General features: G+C 44.5%; 1 protein-coding gene across 4 annotated transcripts in view; it reads left to right on the forward strand.

Annotated features, from left to right (window-relative positions):
* ndrg3a (ndrg family member 3a) overlaps window positions 1-14,462 on the forward strand; it is a 32,812-nt gene extending 18,350 nt beyond the window's left edge. Inside the window, exons 1-15 of one of the 4 annotated variants that reach the window (XM_047583228.1) lie at window positions 2,709-3,071; window positions 6,536-6,641; window positions 7,113-7,233; window positions 7,435-7,497; window positions 7,587-7,647; window positions 8,559-8,645; window positions 10,250-10,306; window positions 10,759-10,862; window positions 11,076-11,141; window positions 11,227-11,278; window positions 11,389-11,436; window positions 11,534-11,569; window positions 11,671-11,722; window positions 12,961-12,999; window positions 13,462-14,462. In XM_047583228.1, coding sequence (XP_047439184.1) covers window positions 3,021-3,071; window positions 6,536-6,641; window positions 7,113-7,233; window positions 7,435-7,497; window positions 7,587-7,647; window positions 8,559-8,645; window positions 10,250-10,306; window positions 10,759-10,862; window positions 11,076-11,141; window positions 11,227-11,278; window positions 11,389-11,436; window positions 11,534-11,569; window positions 11,671-11,722; window positions 12,961-12,999; window positions 13,462-13,634 — 1,116 coding nt within the window. In that variant the 5' untranslated portion in view covers window positions 2,709-3,020 and the 3' untranslated portion in view covers window positions 13,635-14,462. Of the gene's footprint in view, window positions 1-2,708; window positions 3,072-6,535; window positions 6,642-7,112; window positions 7,234-7,434; window positions 7,498-7,586; window positions 7,648-8,558; window positions 8,646-10,249; window positions 10,307-10,758; window positions 10,863-11,075; window positions 11,142-11,226; window positions 11,279-11,388; window positions 11,437-11,533; window positions 11,570-11,670; window positions 11,723-12,088; window positions 12,115-12,960; window positions 13,000-13,461 lie in introns of those variants that run through there. The other 3 variants (XM_047583225.1, XM_047583229.1, XM_047583227.1) reach the window with 3 other exon arrangements.
* The last annotated feature ends 1,478 nt before the right edge of the window (window positions 14,463-15,940 follow it).

Below are 15,940 nucleotides of genomic sequence, written 5' to 3' on the forward strand. Positions count from 1 at the left end.
TGACCTCGCAAGCGTTTCACAGATTTCTGAACATAAATCCTGAGGATTTTCCTTCTTTGGACGGTTTTCTTTAGAAATATTGCTGAAGGGAGATTTAAGAGTCAAAGTAGCTCACTGTCTATATGAATTATAGCAGAAATGTGTTGGGCCAACTGACTGTTGGCTAGCATGTTAAGTAGTTGGCTACAGTCTGGGAGCGATCTTTAATTGACCAATAATATTAAATGGAAATTTGTGTTCCAGATTTTGCTGCTTTGCCCACTGGAATGTAGGAAATGTTGTAAATTTGGAGCAAAGATGTGTGTTTTCATTGTGCCTGCCACACACAGACCGAACCGCACTCTGTAAGGTATCAGCAGCAGACTACTCATGACTACAGTCAGTGTGGGAGGGGTCCTCACCGCTGCACCATCTCTCTCCGAGCTGTGACATTCCTGCAGCTGGAGGACGAATCCAGCTGCTCTCAGATCTGCTGCTGGTAAAGCTCTCACCACACGCTGTCAACAGATACTGCAGCAGTCGGGCCGAAGACGTGTTCACCTGCCCGAGTAGAGCAGGGACGGTGGTGAGGCGGGGTCAGATGGGGGGACATGAAGGGGCCCTGCTGCAGTCTTGTGTCTCCTATGATGTCGCGCTTTCGTCACTGAGAGCTGCAGAGTAGGAGGAGGAGGAGGAGGAAGGTGTGAGTCAGCTTCCTCGTTCCCATGAGAGTCGCTTTAGAACACAGGGTTACTTCATAGACAAGGAAAGTGCTGACTGTTCAGTTGAAAAAATAAATAAATCACGTTGATAGTTTGATTCATTCCTACGAACTTTGCTTTTGATAGTGTTGTTGATAATCTCATATTGTTTTAGTCCACACTTATTATTATAGTTTTCCATCAGTACTTGTCTTCCATTTAATTGCTATGTTCACAATGTTGATATCACGTCTTAACTCGCATCATTGTCCAATTATTATTCAAAGAAGTGGCTTTGAAGTGATGTCCTTGGATTTTTGAATCTTCACTTACTTATTACGTCCAGCAGAGGGCGCCAGCAGCCTGTTCATCTGGTGGCTGCAGCTGCTGCTTTGGTCTCATGTCTTTTCTGTCCGCTGTTGGTTTAGTGTCCTCAAAGGAGGCCGAGACACACAAAAGCTACAATTATCCACGCATGTACGGGCCAGCAACTTCAACTGGGATAAATGTGACCATGTCATGTTGCAAAGACTTTAACATAAAATGTTTTCATGATTTATTATTTATTTTTTATTTATTTTATTTTTTGGCATTTTATCATAAATAAATGTGTCTAAATCAAACCCTAAACATTACAAATGTTGAACTGCATGAACCAGATCCTCACCACATACCGCTTAGACTCCTCAGACCGCAGAGGCAAGCTGAGATGTTCGACGGTGCAGCCGTGACTCAAATAAACACCCACTTTCTAGAGGAAATATCGTATGCGTTTGACCACACACGTCACTGCTAGCGACTGATGTGGCCCACAGCATGAAAACGGTAACATCAGAGCGTTGTGTTGAGTTGAGTTAGTCACCAGTGTGACTAGAGTTACTTGGGAAAGAACATGCGTGTGTAAATAAAATGTTCGATGTATTATCTCTTGTGTCATCATAAAAACAGCGATGTGTTATTTGTTTGGTGTGAATTAGTGTTTAGTCTTTTATGCGTTTTGTTCAACATGCGTGTCAGTGGCACCATCTGGAGGTTAGAAGAGGGACATTTTGGAGAAGTTTACAACCAGACGTGCTGCTGCATTGCCCGACCAATGGAGCACGCCTCGTCCCCGTGAGCCCCCCGACTCCGTGCAGTCTGCGTGTTCTCCACCGCCTCAGACAAAGGCGTGACACACTGCACTGCTAGTAGTTGTGTAGATGGCAGAGGAGAGTAGAAAAGGAGAAATCGATAAACTATGTGGATCAAATGACTCAGCGGGAACTTTAGAGGACATTGATCCTGATGATGTACGGCCGTAATTGTGGACAAAAAAAGCAGCTTGTTGCGTTTCTCTTCCTGGTAAAGACGTAACACGAGAAGGGTTATCTGGTCGACACTGATATGAACAGCGAGCGTTAACGTGATTATATGAGGCAACATTTGCAGGAAAGGTATTTCTGGCGTGTGTCACACTGCTGCAGTGTCGACTAGTGCAGCTCGATGAGTCGTGCTCGTGCATTTGTTAATGATGTTCGTTCACACTGAGGTGTTTCTCGGATGCTCAAGTCATTCAGGTACTTCTCCTTCAGAAAGCTCACATGAACGTGTGTTCAGTGTTGTTGGGGCTTGGCGAAGAGCAGCCATTTTGCTGATGCAGAAAACCGCCCAGGGTGAGCTGTCAAAGTCGGCCTCCTCTCCCCTCCTCATCAATAACGGCGTGACGTCAGCAGCCTGCCCATTTTCCTGGACTGCCTCTGCATCCCTTGCACCCCATCACCCCTCTACCACGCAGCCATCGCTCTCTTCCTCCCACTCCCCCCCCCTCCCCTCCTCCTCCTCCTCCTCCTCTTCTCCATTCTCCGCTAGGCCCCACCCTCTCCCCCTACCCACCTGACCCTCCACAATCCAATTAGATGCATCGGTGGCTGGATGCACGGACGCACTGTGACTACCAAGCACAATCTGCAGTCTCACTCTCCTCCCCCTCTGTCTCTTTTCCTGCTCTCTTTCCCACCTCTTGTGTCTGTCTCTCTCTCTCTCTCTCTCTCTCTCTCTCGTTCTCTCTGCATCCTATCCAGCCCCCCCAACCCCCCGCCACCCTCATTCTGCTTTCATTCAGGTTATTTACCCGTCTCCTCCTCACTCCGTCTGCTGTGTCCTTCTCCCTCTCTTCCTTCCTCCTCGCTGCTGCCGCTGCTCTAGCCGCCTCACCCTACATCCCTCCCTTCCTACTAACACTCCCTCCCTCCTCTTCTTCCTCCTCCTCCTCCTCCTCCTTTTCCTCCTCCTTTTGGAGATCTTCAAAGCTGCCCAGCTCACACTCGCACATAGCATAACACACTCCCGCGTGAGAAAAACATGTCAGCTGTACTGGACCTGGACCAGATTGCATGCGCTGGAAATGGAGTGGTGAGTGACAAATGTGTCTCGCTTTACTTGACACACCTTGGCTGGTCCTTGGAGCCAAGGAGGTTCTGGATCAGACTGTGGGGAGGAGGGGGGGTTTGCTGTTGTGTGGTGACAGCAGGTGGCTTTAGGAACGGAATTGCAGGCGGGGTCTCTCCGATCTTGCCTGTCGGGGGTTTTTGTGTCTGGGCACTCGCTGGTGTACGGTGAACATTTGGTCTGTGTGTGTGTGTGTGTGTGTGTGTGCACCTACAGGTCACACAGTGTCCATGTGTGCAGTCTGCGCAAGGTAAACATGCTCGGGGTTCAGTGGTGCATAGTAATGCGATATGAAAGATGCATGTGTGTCTCTTACTCTGCAGAAGCCACATACCTGAATGTGTGTGTGTGTCAGATTGTGCGTGTTTTTTGGTGCATGTATAAAATGTGTCCGTTTTATTATAGCTGCAGAGACGTATGTTCTGCCCAGTGATCAGTGAGTTACTGTGGGTGTCGCTTTGTACATGCATGCACTGTGTTTGTTATTCCCTGAAAACAGGGAGGGAGGTCACCCCCCACCCCACCACCCCACCACCCCACCCCCCACACCCTCTTAGACCTTGAGTTTGCAAGTCCTTTGACACACACAAGTAGCATAATGTGTTGCAGGTCAGGAGGGCTGCATTCGAGTCACACGTAGATGGACGCATGCATGGATGTGTGTCTGTGTGTCCGTGTGTCTGTGTGTCGTGGTTCATGCACTTCTATATGACCTCTTGGTGTTTCTGCTCTGTAATGCTGCCCTCTGAGGTGATTGATTCCCTTCCTGGCAGGGCGGAGAAAATGGGGAGGAGAGATTGATAATCAGAAGATTGCGGGAAAAGCGTCAGCGCGTCGTAGTGCACTCTTTCTTTGTCACCCCCCCAAAAAAAAAATAAAAAATGCCCCTCTCTTCAAAGCACAAACCTTTCCTCTGTAGTCCTCTCAAACACCTGCACACACTTTCTGTCCAGCCACTGTGGGCCGTGTGAAATAGGGGGAAAGGGTACTGCCGTTGCAGTGTTCTCCTTCCCCCCCCCCCCCCCCCCCCTCTAGCTGTCCAGACTAGCAGCCCCACCCCGTGTCCGTTTTATTCCCATGCCACTGTGTGTACATTCGCACTCAAACATGTGTGCGTGAGTGCAAATGATTAAAGGCTCCCAGATCAATACAGCTTTGAAGTACGCTGAGAGCTAAATGGACACTCTCCTTCAGACCCTTCCTTCATTTCGCTCCATATTAGAGGACGCGTCTGGGAAGCCAGGATAAATGAAAGCGTCCTCTCCTGTCTCCAGCCTGATTTAAGGCACACCCTTCTGTTAGTCATACAGGACTCCTTCTGTCTTCTCTCTCTCTTTCCTCCCGTCTCTTTCCCTGTTTGCTTCACGCTCTATTTCCTCTCATCCATTTCCAGACTCACACTGTCTCTTCTCCTATCTGTTCTTCATTCTGTTTTCATGTCCCATCAACTTTTATTTCCTATCGCTGGCGAGGGCAAATTGTGTCTATCTCTTCACTAAGTGTCCTTGACTCTGTCCTTGTGTAAAAGTTAAAAAAAAAAATCTGCTGCAATGTAGCAAGTTTCCTCTGAATCTATAACAGGTTGTTCTGCCTCCCCACCAGGCCGAGGTTGCAGAGTCATTTCGTTATCTGTGAAAAGGCCTCACGTGAGCACAAGGCTTCCTGTCAGCAGGAGACTTGTTCCATCTCTGGAAGGGAGGTTTCTTCACTGTAGCTGTAGATTTGTAACACACCGTCACTAGCGAGTAGCCGGGATTGTCGTGCGCCGCTCTCGTGTGCACAGTTTTCATGTTCCGTGCGACAGGCTAATCTCTGCACCAACTCCCACTCGAATGAAAATATCTCTTTGTGATGGGCACTTTTCCTCTCACGTCGCTGCAACACAATTGCTGCAGCCTCGTCCTTGAGAATTAACCTTCATTTCCTCTGAAGAGATTGTGACACATATCCGTCAACTGGACGTGGGGAATAGATATCCAGCAGGGCGAACGGCGGCGGAGCTCTGACAGACGCTCTCCCTCTTGGTTTCTCAGCCATAACTCGCGTCTGCTTTTCGCTTAGGCTCACGCTCTTTATTATTGATGACCACCGGTGCCGTAAGAACAGCAGAAACATTTGGGCCCCGCCTGCTGCTTTGTTCACTACACACACACACATATATGCAAGTAGCTTCATCATGCGCATCGTTGTTTGCAGCAGCATGTAATGCTGACCTTGGATAATGTGTGCGATTGTGATGTAAAACGGTGACTCCGGGAGAAGTCTGAAAACTGGCATTGTTCACTTGTCTGCATAGTTTCATCATTTCTCTTTGTGTCTGCAGAAACACTGTTAAGAGGGCTAATTTCCCTATTAATCCTTATCACATTACTGCGCACATTAGTCACATTAAGTGTCAGCTGAAATTGCCTCGAAGCCATTTAATGTTTCCTTTGTGGACGTGGGGCTTCCCTTTGACAGACGGAGACATTCGCATGATAAATGTCTCCGAATCCGAGTCGTTGCGAGGTGATATTTGGCAAAAACAAACGATGCTACCATTTCTGCAGAGTCATACTTGTGAAAGCGCTGTGAGTTTCGGGACTCTGGGATGAAAAGACGCTTCTCTTTTGGATGGAGGGAAAAAAAATGTTTTGCACACAGGCCATTCAGTGCTTTGTTTGTCCAAGGGCACCGGGAATGTGTGGTGGAGCCAAGAGGAGCCAAGAGGTGCATGCTTTGCATCCCTAATTGTAGATACAACCCCCAAGTGTTGTGTTGTCCTTTGGGTGTTTGCTTTGGGGAATATGTGTCTCGTTGTTGAAGTTTTGATGTAGATTTGATCAGTCAGTTCTGTTTTGTTTTTTTATTTAGTGCATGCAATTACACAGACAGTGTCCTTTTGTCTATTTGGCAAATAACGTTCTTTAAAGAGACATAGTCTACATGACATTATGCCTGAAGCTGGGGATTTATTTAAAAAACTCCCCACACACCCCTCGTCAAATAATAACTTTAAACGTACTGTAGCGTACATCTCTACCATTCAGAAGGGAAATAAAATGAAAGTACTAGAGAGAACTTGGGCAACATTCCTTCATTATAACACACTTGGAACTGCATGTCCTGTCCAGTAATTATCTCTGTCTAGGCTGATTGTACTGAGTGTGCTCATGTTCCTTTGCATCGTGACACACTGTGAGAAATGGACTGCAGTGATCAGGTCCACTGTTGTGAAATAAATCATCCCAAGGCAACGCTACTCTATATCTTTCTTCCTAACGGTCTCTGGCCAGTCCTGGAGCCGAGCTACAGCCGAACCTTAGATACAATGAGAGAATTATGACTTGTTTGTAACACGAAACCAGAATCATCCTTTAAATGTGACAACAGTGGCCACGCCTTAGACAGATGTATGACACACTGTTTATTTTTGTCTTTGGCTGCAGGAGCATGACATTGAGACTCCACATGGCGTTCTTCATGTGACGATGAGAGGCGTTCCCAAGGGCAACAGACCCATCATCCTCACCTATCACGACATCGGCCTCAACCGTGAGTCTGCAACAATGGACTTGGCGACATGCAGCATCCTGTTTGTTTGTTTGTTTCGGCATTCATATGTATTCACACACAATTTAATTTACAATTTACAATTTAATTTACTTTTTTATATATATGCAGACATACATATACACATAAACACACACAAACTTATATTCAACAAAATAAAACAATGAAACAAGGAACCCAATCCCCTGACACCCACCCACCCAATAGTCAGAGTAGAGTCCAAACTTCAGCATAATCCTTATTATTTTCCAACCTAAAGGCTACTTTTTCTAAATTCGTCACATCCATTGCCTCAGTGACCCATTCCCTTGGATTGTTTCTGATTTTCCTCCACACAAATCACAAAGTATTCACCTATGGGAGCCCATCTTGTCCAGAAAATGTCCATCTTAAGAGGAAGGCATGTGTCCTGTCTTTTTAATGAAACGGTTTCAATTGTTCACATCTTTCTAGACAAGTCTTGCTTCAACACCCTGTTCAACTATGAGGACATGCAGGAGATCACCCAGCACTTTGCAGTGGTCCATGTGGACGCTCCCGGCCAGCAGGAGGGTGCACCTCCCTTCCCCAGTGGGTGAGTGACTGGTTTTACGTGCACTGGTAAACGGGAGCATGTTTATTTCTGTGGTGTTGCACAAGTTGCAATCTTGTTCATTAAGATTAGATATAAATAGAGCTGTCAGTGAACCACAGTTTCCTCAACAATTTAAATGTGTGATAACCGAAACCGTTTTAACTCATATGAGCTTAATCGCATGTTGTTGTCGGGCTGCAGGTATCGCTACCCAACCATGGACGAGCTGGCTGAAATGCTCCCATCGGTGATGACCGAGTTGAAGTGAGTGGCCCCCCTGTTGATATCTGATCAGTAATGTGAAGAATGCGTACTATTCTCCAGTCCCATGGTAACCTGTGCTTCCTCTGTAGAGTCAACAGCGTGATTGGTATCGGCGTGGGAGCGGGGGCGTACATCCTCAGCCGCTTTGCAGTGAGTCCCCAGCATCTACAAACTCACCCCTCTTGCATTTTTCTCATCATATTCCCCATCCCAGTCTTTTATTTATTTTTTTTTTGGTCCTACTCTCTGTCTCGCCTGTAGTAATTGAAGGTTTTCAGACCATGCTGCTTGTTACACTGCACATTAAAGCCTCCCATCAAACCCACACAGGGCATCAGGTTGCTCCACAGTCTGCTGCATGTGCTGCCACCCCCCCCCGACGATGAATCACCTTGGTGATTCGCTCTTTTTTTTTTTTTTTTTTTTTTTTTTTTTTATACTTGCTTCTGCCTTGTTTCCACACTCAGCGCAGTGGAGCTAAAATAAGCACAATCTAGCAGAAAGATCCAGAGGTGACAGATAGAAGTAAGAGAGCACTGAAATATGAATAATGAAAAGACAGAGAGATGGTAGAAGGGGGTGGAGATTAGAAATCGTAACACCGAAGTCTCTGTGAAGAGTCTGTTCTTGTTTAGTATTAATAAGGAAAAATGGATTCTGAAATGCGTTTGTGCTAACTGGTATGGAACAAAACGTGTTTACTGATGACAGATTTACAGCAGCTGTTGCCGCACTGCATTTGCATCACGTTGAGAACAGCATCCACAGCGTTCGCTCTGCACTCGGCAAGATGGATCTTTTTATTTCCCCAGATATTTGCCCAGATATCCTCCTTCTGTTTTTAGGCAATTCCAACACTGCCTGTTTTAATCTAAAAGCTCAAGACTCCATCTTCACCGCTTCATTTACTCAAACAGTCCAGCTTCACTTTTCATTATTTTTTAGCAGTGTTCCTCCTGTGTCCGCCCTGTTCAGGGAATACACAAAACCAGGAACGGAGAGGTGCAACACTAAGAGCTTCTTGTTTTCCTTGGGACTGACATGCATCTTTCTGTTCCCAGCTCAACAACCCCACGCTGGTGGAGGGGCTGGTTCTGATCAACGTTGACCCGTGCGCTGAAGGCTGGATCGACTGGGCTGCTTCAAAGGTCACTATTACCTCTGCACCACAGACACAGACAGACATCGGTGCACCGTGCAATATAAAACTATTCATTCAATACCCTCCAGGGGCATGTTTCTAGATGTACTACTGTATAGGTTTGGCATTAAGTTCATTGACTTGGTTAGAAATTACATCTGTGCCTCATCTTCAATGAATAATCCTGAATCGATGAATATCTAAATATGGCTCCTATCAACAAACAACTACTGAATTTTTTATTTTTATTTTTTGCTTCACATTTCTTTGTCACATTTTTTATAATATGCTCATTGGTCCTATTAGTTCACAGCTAGTAGTTGCATCACAAATCATTGCACAGGGGCCTTAAACTTTTTATTATTTTTAGATGAATTACAGCTTCTGACCGTACATACAAAATAGCAGCAGGCAGGTTAGTGGAGCAGGACTATTTCAGTTCAGTGCCCAGGCTACGTAGATCAGGGGTCTGCAACGTTTTTCAAGCAAAGGGCCCCCAAACTGATGGAGAGATTAAACAGGGACCCCCTACCTTCTATATCTGTGCTATAGCCCAGTGCTATTTATAAATATGCATTATTTTCATTTTACATTTTGCACTAGGGCTGCGATAACGTCTTCTGCCTCCATTTATCCCTTTACTGAAATATGTTGCATTTATGTTAATGTGCATTTAAAGAAATTTAAAGATGCAGTGCCTCCGCACTGAGCCCTTGTTGAAGGCCTATGAGGTTGCTGTTAATGAATGCATTCATTAAAGGTCACTATGTTAGAGACACTGTTCATGTTCAGCCTGATATTGCTTTATATAGCTTTTTAATCTGTTTCAAGAGCTATATATGTACTGCTACGGGTTTGTGTTTAACCACATGTATGGTTCTGCTTTAACATGTATAGTACATGTCTGCTACTATGAAATATTGTGGTGAAGAGATTAGAGTAGCATTAAAAGCAGGCAGGGGTCCTAATCCTGTGTTAATTTGATTATACTTGCTGTTTCAGGGTTGAGCGCACTTCAAAGTTAATCAAACCTAAGCTTCGGCTCTCACAGAACAACACTGACAAGTTTAAAATAGTTTCATTTTCAAGGACACAGAGGCTCACAACACTGCTGTACTGTTTCCAGATCGTCAGCCTCTGCTGTGCTAGTCATGAGGCCGAGTGTGATGTGACCTTTGTCCCATATGTTCTTTTAAAACATCCCACTTCATTCTCTCTAGTTGTAATTTAGTTGAGTTTAAAACATTTACAAAAATAGTAATAATAACAGCAAAGGAACAGTATGTCCAATTCTTTTGTTTGTGTGACGTTTATAGCACCTTACATGTTATAAATAGTTAAGATATATTGATAGATAGATAGACAGACACCTGGGGGAGGGTAGGTGTTAAACTGACATGTTCATCAGCCAGAGTCCACTGAAGGACCTTATAACACTGTTCTTTTTTAAGCACTTGGTAGCGAGTTTTTTTTTTTTTATGTTTATTAATTTACTTCTACATATATTTATTGTACAATTACAAATTTTAGTCATTAGATCTATCAGTGTCCACACAGTTACCAAGTAACCAATAAAAGTCAGCTCCTGACGTCCTGTCCTCTTGTGTGCAGCTCTCTGGATGGACCAGTAACTTGGTGGATATCGTCATGGCTCACCATTTCAGCACCGTGAGTTTCACTGTATTACTCACCCCCAATTTTTCTTTTTAATAGTGCTGCTTTGACCTTGTTCATGAATGATATGAATCTGAAACGTGCCTCTGGTGTTTTTCTTTCTTGATTTCCCTCGATACCCTTACCTCATTTTGCTCAGAAGGCACACCTTCGTTAATTATTTTTACACATCAGTCTTCCCGGACACATAGACTTGTCGACAATGACGTGAAGTTTCAGAAGATGTGGTAGAGCTGAAGTAAAGCACATGACAAACAGTCCTCTCAAACACCTGCACACACTTTCTGTCCAGACAGCTTGTCTGGATGACTAAAGAGCTCCCCGCACATTTCATACAAACTACTTTAATGGGCCATATATATATATATTTATGTATGTACTCATCCTGTTTTTAGTGCTTTGAGTAGAATAAAGATTTCCTGTCTGGGATATTATGTGTACTCCAGGATGAGCTGACAGAGAACCAGGAGCTGATCCAGACCTACCGCCTCCACATCGCCCAGGACATCAACCAGGACAACCTGGCTCTCTTCTGTGGCTCCTACCAATAGTATGATTCAGTACATGGTCACTATACATTCTGCACTGGGTGTAACCACAGCTTTTTTTGACATGTACATCCTAAGCCAGTATCAAAAATATATTTAATAGTATGTTTAATAGTATATTTGCACATAATCAAAAACCTGTTAGGTGTTTCTAAATGACTGACGGTTTCAGCGATACTAACCAGTCATTACTTGTCCCTCCCGTCCGTCCCCAGCCGTCAGGACCTTGAGATCGAGAGGCCAGTCGTAGGTTTGAACGAGGACACGGTCAACACACTAACGTACGTTATCAGAATATGATGCTGCACATTTGCACATTCATTACCATTCAGTGCATTGTGTGACCTGAGACCGTTTACTCTCCAGGTGCCCTGCTTTGCTGGTGGTTGGTGACACTTCACCGGCTGTGGAAGCCGTAGTAAGTCATGTCCCATCATCTCAGTAACTTAAAGTAAATGTAAACCAAAAAACAGAACTCACTTGTCTTTCATTGTGTTTTGCTCAGCATTGATTTGTGTTTTTTTTCAGGTGGAGTGCAATTCCAGGTTAAACCCAACCAAGACTACATTGTTAAAGGTGAAGTTTCTGTAATGTGTTGTCTTATGTGTAAAATATATGTGTAAAGATAAAAAAAAAAAAGGATTTATTAATGAGACTGATTATATCCTCCCAGATGGCTGATTGTGGAGGCCTGCCCCAAGTTGTGCAGGTGGGTTTTCATTCGAGACTTGATTTGTATCTTTATTTAATTTTTGGTCAAATTTGACAGATTTTTTTTTTAATTAACGTTTATTTTTTCTCTTTTGACAGCCAGGGAAACTTGCAGAGGCATTCAAGTACTTTGTTCAGGGCATGGGCTACAGTAAGTAAACACACATTTCACAATGTGGGGCTTAAAGTCAAAATGTATAATAGAACAGGTTGAAACTAGCCGATGTCGAAGAATTGTTGACGGCTGCCTCCCAGGGCTGACGTGTTTGTGGTCCAGGTTTGTCTTGTGTTATTCGCTGAGTTTCCTGTTGACGTGAGCGCAATGACAAAAGTTGCTTAAATAAGGATTGTTTTCACTCCTGTCTCCTATGAACGGTTGCTAACGGCCCCTGCTGATGGGGTTTGGACCGTGGCCAACAGTGCATGAAAAGAAACAGTTTTTTGTCAGCCTGATCACGGAGGGGCAGCCCGCGCGGCTCGATGGATGCTAACACCATTTCATCTCTGCTCTTTGCAGTGTGTGGCACCCACAATTCTCAGTAGGTGAGGTGTAAGTGCTTCTAGCATGACTGAAATGACAATAGCACTCGATGTGCTGAACAGAAATTTGCTTCCTGTTCAGCCCAGAGTGGGCGTCAAAAAGTACCCTCTAGTTTTTTTTGGTTGTTTTCTTCGTTTTTTTTTTGGTGTGGTTTTCTTTTCTTTTCTATCCAGAGCTGTTTAATGATGCAGTCTCACTCTAGGAAGACTTGAGGTGCATAGTTAAACAGGCCACCAGGTTTTTACCGTCACAGCTCTGTCAGACCACACTGACTCGCTGTGCAATAACCAGACTCTGATCCATGGATGGATGAAGCCACGATAAAGTTGCTGTAGCACATATAACATCTATGTGTGTGTTTCTTTAAGCTCTTGCTGTCTCTCTCTCTTTTTCCTAAACCCTTCACTGTGCGAGGCCCCTTCGGGTGCAGCTTGTACGTTAGTGCCTCAGTGTTGCTTTAAAGGCCACGAGTCCCCCTATTGAGTAAATGCCACTGCAGGATTACAGCAGATTAAAAAGAGTGTTTTCATGCAGAGAAAGTGCGGAAAATAAATCTTAACATCTCAGCATGTTTGTGAAAGCTGCTTTACCTTCATTAACACGTTGCCAGAGTGTGAAATGTGAAGAGAAGCAGCCCAAAGTAACAGGAAATAAACATCATGGTCTGCACATGCTGCGTTTTCTTACCTGTTGCACGCAAACATCCATGTGACCTGAACAAACCGCCAAGCAGTGAACAAAGCTCTGGTTTTTAATCAGAAATAAACAGAGGTGGGACAAAACAACCTGAGGTCTGCCTTTTCAACACGTCTTTCTCCTTTCTTTCCTTCCCTGATAACCGCTCACAGTTCCCTACGTTCTTCTCAGTCACCTGAGCAACGAATCAGGTACCAGCTGCCAGACAAGGAGGCTTTAAGCCCAGCGGCCTGTAAACACTCCACAGTGGATGAATGTTGATGCATGCAGACGCTTCCCTCAGAGAGCTCTGTTTGATATTTGGATGGAGTTGGTATCACACACAGTGAGATTCTGTTTGCATACCTTGAGCACATTCATCTCTGTAGGAGTTTCTTCTGTTGGCATGGAATCAGTGTCTTATTTTGCTGCATGCTCTGCTGCTGTTGCTTCTCGTCAGTTCAGTTGGATTCCAAATGCATCAGCTGTTTTATTCTTTCGTTTTTTTTTTTTCCTTGTGGACACACGTGTCTTTGATTTGATTATCTGAGAACTGTTTGCATGGTAAGCACTTCCCCGTGTCGTTGTGTAGGGAGCGTCCGCGCCTCGCCTCGCCTCTCTGGGCCTGCGTGACGCGTGACTGGAATATTAACGCGCGTTTGTCCTTTTTTCAGTGCCGTCAGCGGGAATGACTCGCCTGGCTCGCTCACGTACCACCTCCTCTTCCAGCATCACCTCCATGGACAGCAGCCGCAGCCGCAACAACCTCAACAGCCTGCTGGAGGGCAGCGCCACCGGAGCCCTGGACAGCCAAGCTGGACCCCAGACCATGGAGGTCTCCTGCTAAACCCCCCCCCCTGCACTCTCCCATAGTAACTTATGTGCCCTCACCCCCTCTCTTTCTCTTTCTCTTTCTCTCTCTCTCTGTCACGTCCCACTCCTAAGCAACTCATTGCCAGGAGGACCTGTAATGACCTATGTGATTAGAAAGGAGGATGTAATGAATATATTAACGGATGCATACTATAAAATATTATATTGAGTACACTGTCAAAGTCACATTCCTACCAGAAACCATAACTACATCAGATGTGTTGTATATTCAGTTCATATCTCTGACACAAGTCTCAACTGTCCAACCTTGTATTTATTTTTTTTTTCACATTGTCTTTATTTTAATGTCTTCATATGCTGTAGAAATCTGATTAACATTTTTTTTTTTCTTTTTTAAACTTGATGTGGGCTACTACTATTATCATGCATCATTGTTATCTTACTGCAATGCAAATTAGTTACAAAGTCACAGAGTTAAACCATCGCACAGTCACTGCAGAAATAGAACTGCTATTGATGTTTATAACCGTGAAGCGAAGCAGGTGGTACATGGTGGTAGCGGCGCAAACCGTAGCACACTGCGAGTAGTCACTTCAGAAAGCATTCATTTGCTTCGGACTATTATTTTTGTAATTGAACTCGACACCTCCTCTTTCTTTCTGCTTTGTGTTGTTGTTTTTGTTCAGTTGAATAGATAATTCAGTGATGTTCTAACCTTTAAGAAGTTGGATCTGATGTGAAACGTTTGCGTCCCTTCCCTCGAGGACCAAGCGGTGCTTCTCACTGTCTGCTGATTCAGCTCATTTATATTACTACTGAATAAAGCTACGAGATGAGAACATGTCTGGCGGTTTCATTTGTTCACACACCGCTGATATTTTTTGCTACAGCTATGTGCAAGTAAACAACTGTATCTGAATGGAAGAAAAAGAAAGTAAATGTAAAGATGGCGAGTGCTTGTGTTAGTGGAAAAGTGAGGTGAGTGCGGTGAGTTACTTTCCAACCACAGTTGTTCTTGTTTCCTTTCAGAGCGCCGGTTGTTGATGAGGCTCTATATTTAGAACAAATTACAAAAACACTGATCAGCTGCTTCACAAATGAGATAAAGATGTGCGCCACGCAGGGAATGAACTGAATGTGTATCACATTGTCTATCTGAGTTTCTCCATTGCGCAACACTACAGTTTTCCACGACTGACTGCAAATAAAAATGAACTTTTCAGCCAGCGTTTAGACACCGACACCGGTGTTTTATAATAAAATGCAGTGCAGAAACCCTGTAGGCATTGTTTTCCCATTTGTTGTTGGCACCTTTACTGGCGCCAGACTGGATTGGTGACTTCGTGCTTAAATCCCACTTATTTTACTGGAACCAAAACAAAGCATTTTACCGTAACTCGTGCAGAGTTAGATAAGACGTTACAAATCGGAAACTGTGCAACGTAGCAAACTGACTTCAAAATCCTTTAGAAAAAGATATGCCACAGTGGTATGGAATGATTCAATTCCTGATAGAAGTGTTCTTTCCACCGGGTTGCTCTGGTGACTTGGCACATATCTGATCTGTTCTTGTTTGAATGCTCCGCTCACAGCAGCAAATCTCGCCCCGTATCTGATTAAAAACTGCAACCCGGAGAGATCTGACATTCTTATTGTGAACTTATTAACTTCGGAATCAAAACACGGTTATTGCGCGTTATGATCTGCTTCCTCCAGTGCACATGCATCAATATTTATTACGGCTCTGCAGCTGTCAATGAATAAATGATTCATTGCAAAAAATCAGTTGCTGTTCTTCTTTGACCTTTGCACACGAAAAGGATTTGCAAAAGGCCAGTCATAGCGCTCGGTTTCACAACCCCAGCTTGATGGAGGAACCCTGGGGTCCCTGATCGCAGGAGGATCTTTGTCACGGTTCATGCAGATCTTTTGACTTATGCTAATATTTATCCATTAGCAATAATGTAATGGGTGCACGCAGAAAATGTGGTCACTGTCTTCCATCTCAGCTCAGCCGCAAATGCAGTCTGCCCCGTGTTCACTTACTTTGCATTATTAGCAAATTCATAGTCACCATGAATTGATGTCACCACTTCAACCCACAACATGTAACCACTGGGGTTGTGTAAGTTTATCTGTGTGTGTGTGCGCACTGTAAATTCTGCTTACGTCGATCTACAGTTAATTCCATAAACAAGTGATGCACCACTAGCTCCACTTGAAAACATCAGAGCGATCAGCACGAGGTGTTTTGAGTCAGGATGTCGAAGTCTCGGACGTCACAGGAAGCTGCAGTGGGGTGACATACATAAAGGCCAT

This window comes from Mugil cephalus, chromosome 4, assembly GCF_022458985.1.
Source record: "Mugil cephalus isolate CIBA_MC_2020 chromosome 4, CIBA_Mcephalus_1.1, whole genome shotgun sequence".
Classification (NCBI taxonomy): Eukaryota; Metazoa; Chordata; class Actinopteri; order Mugiliformes; family Mugilidae; genus Mugil; species Mugil cephalus.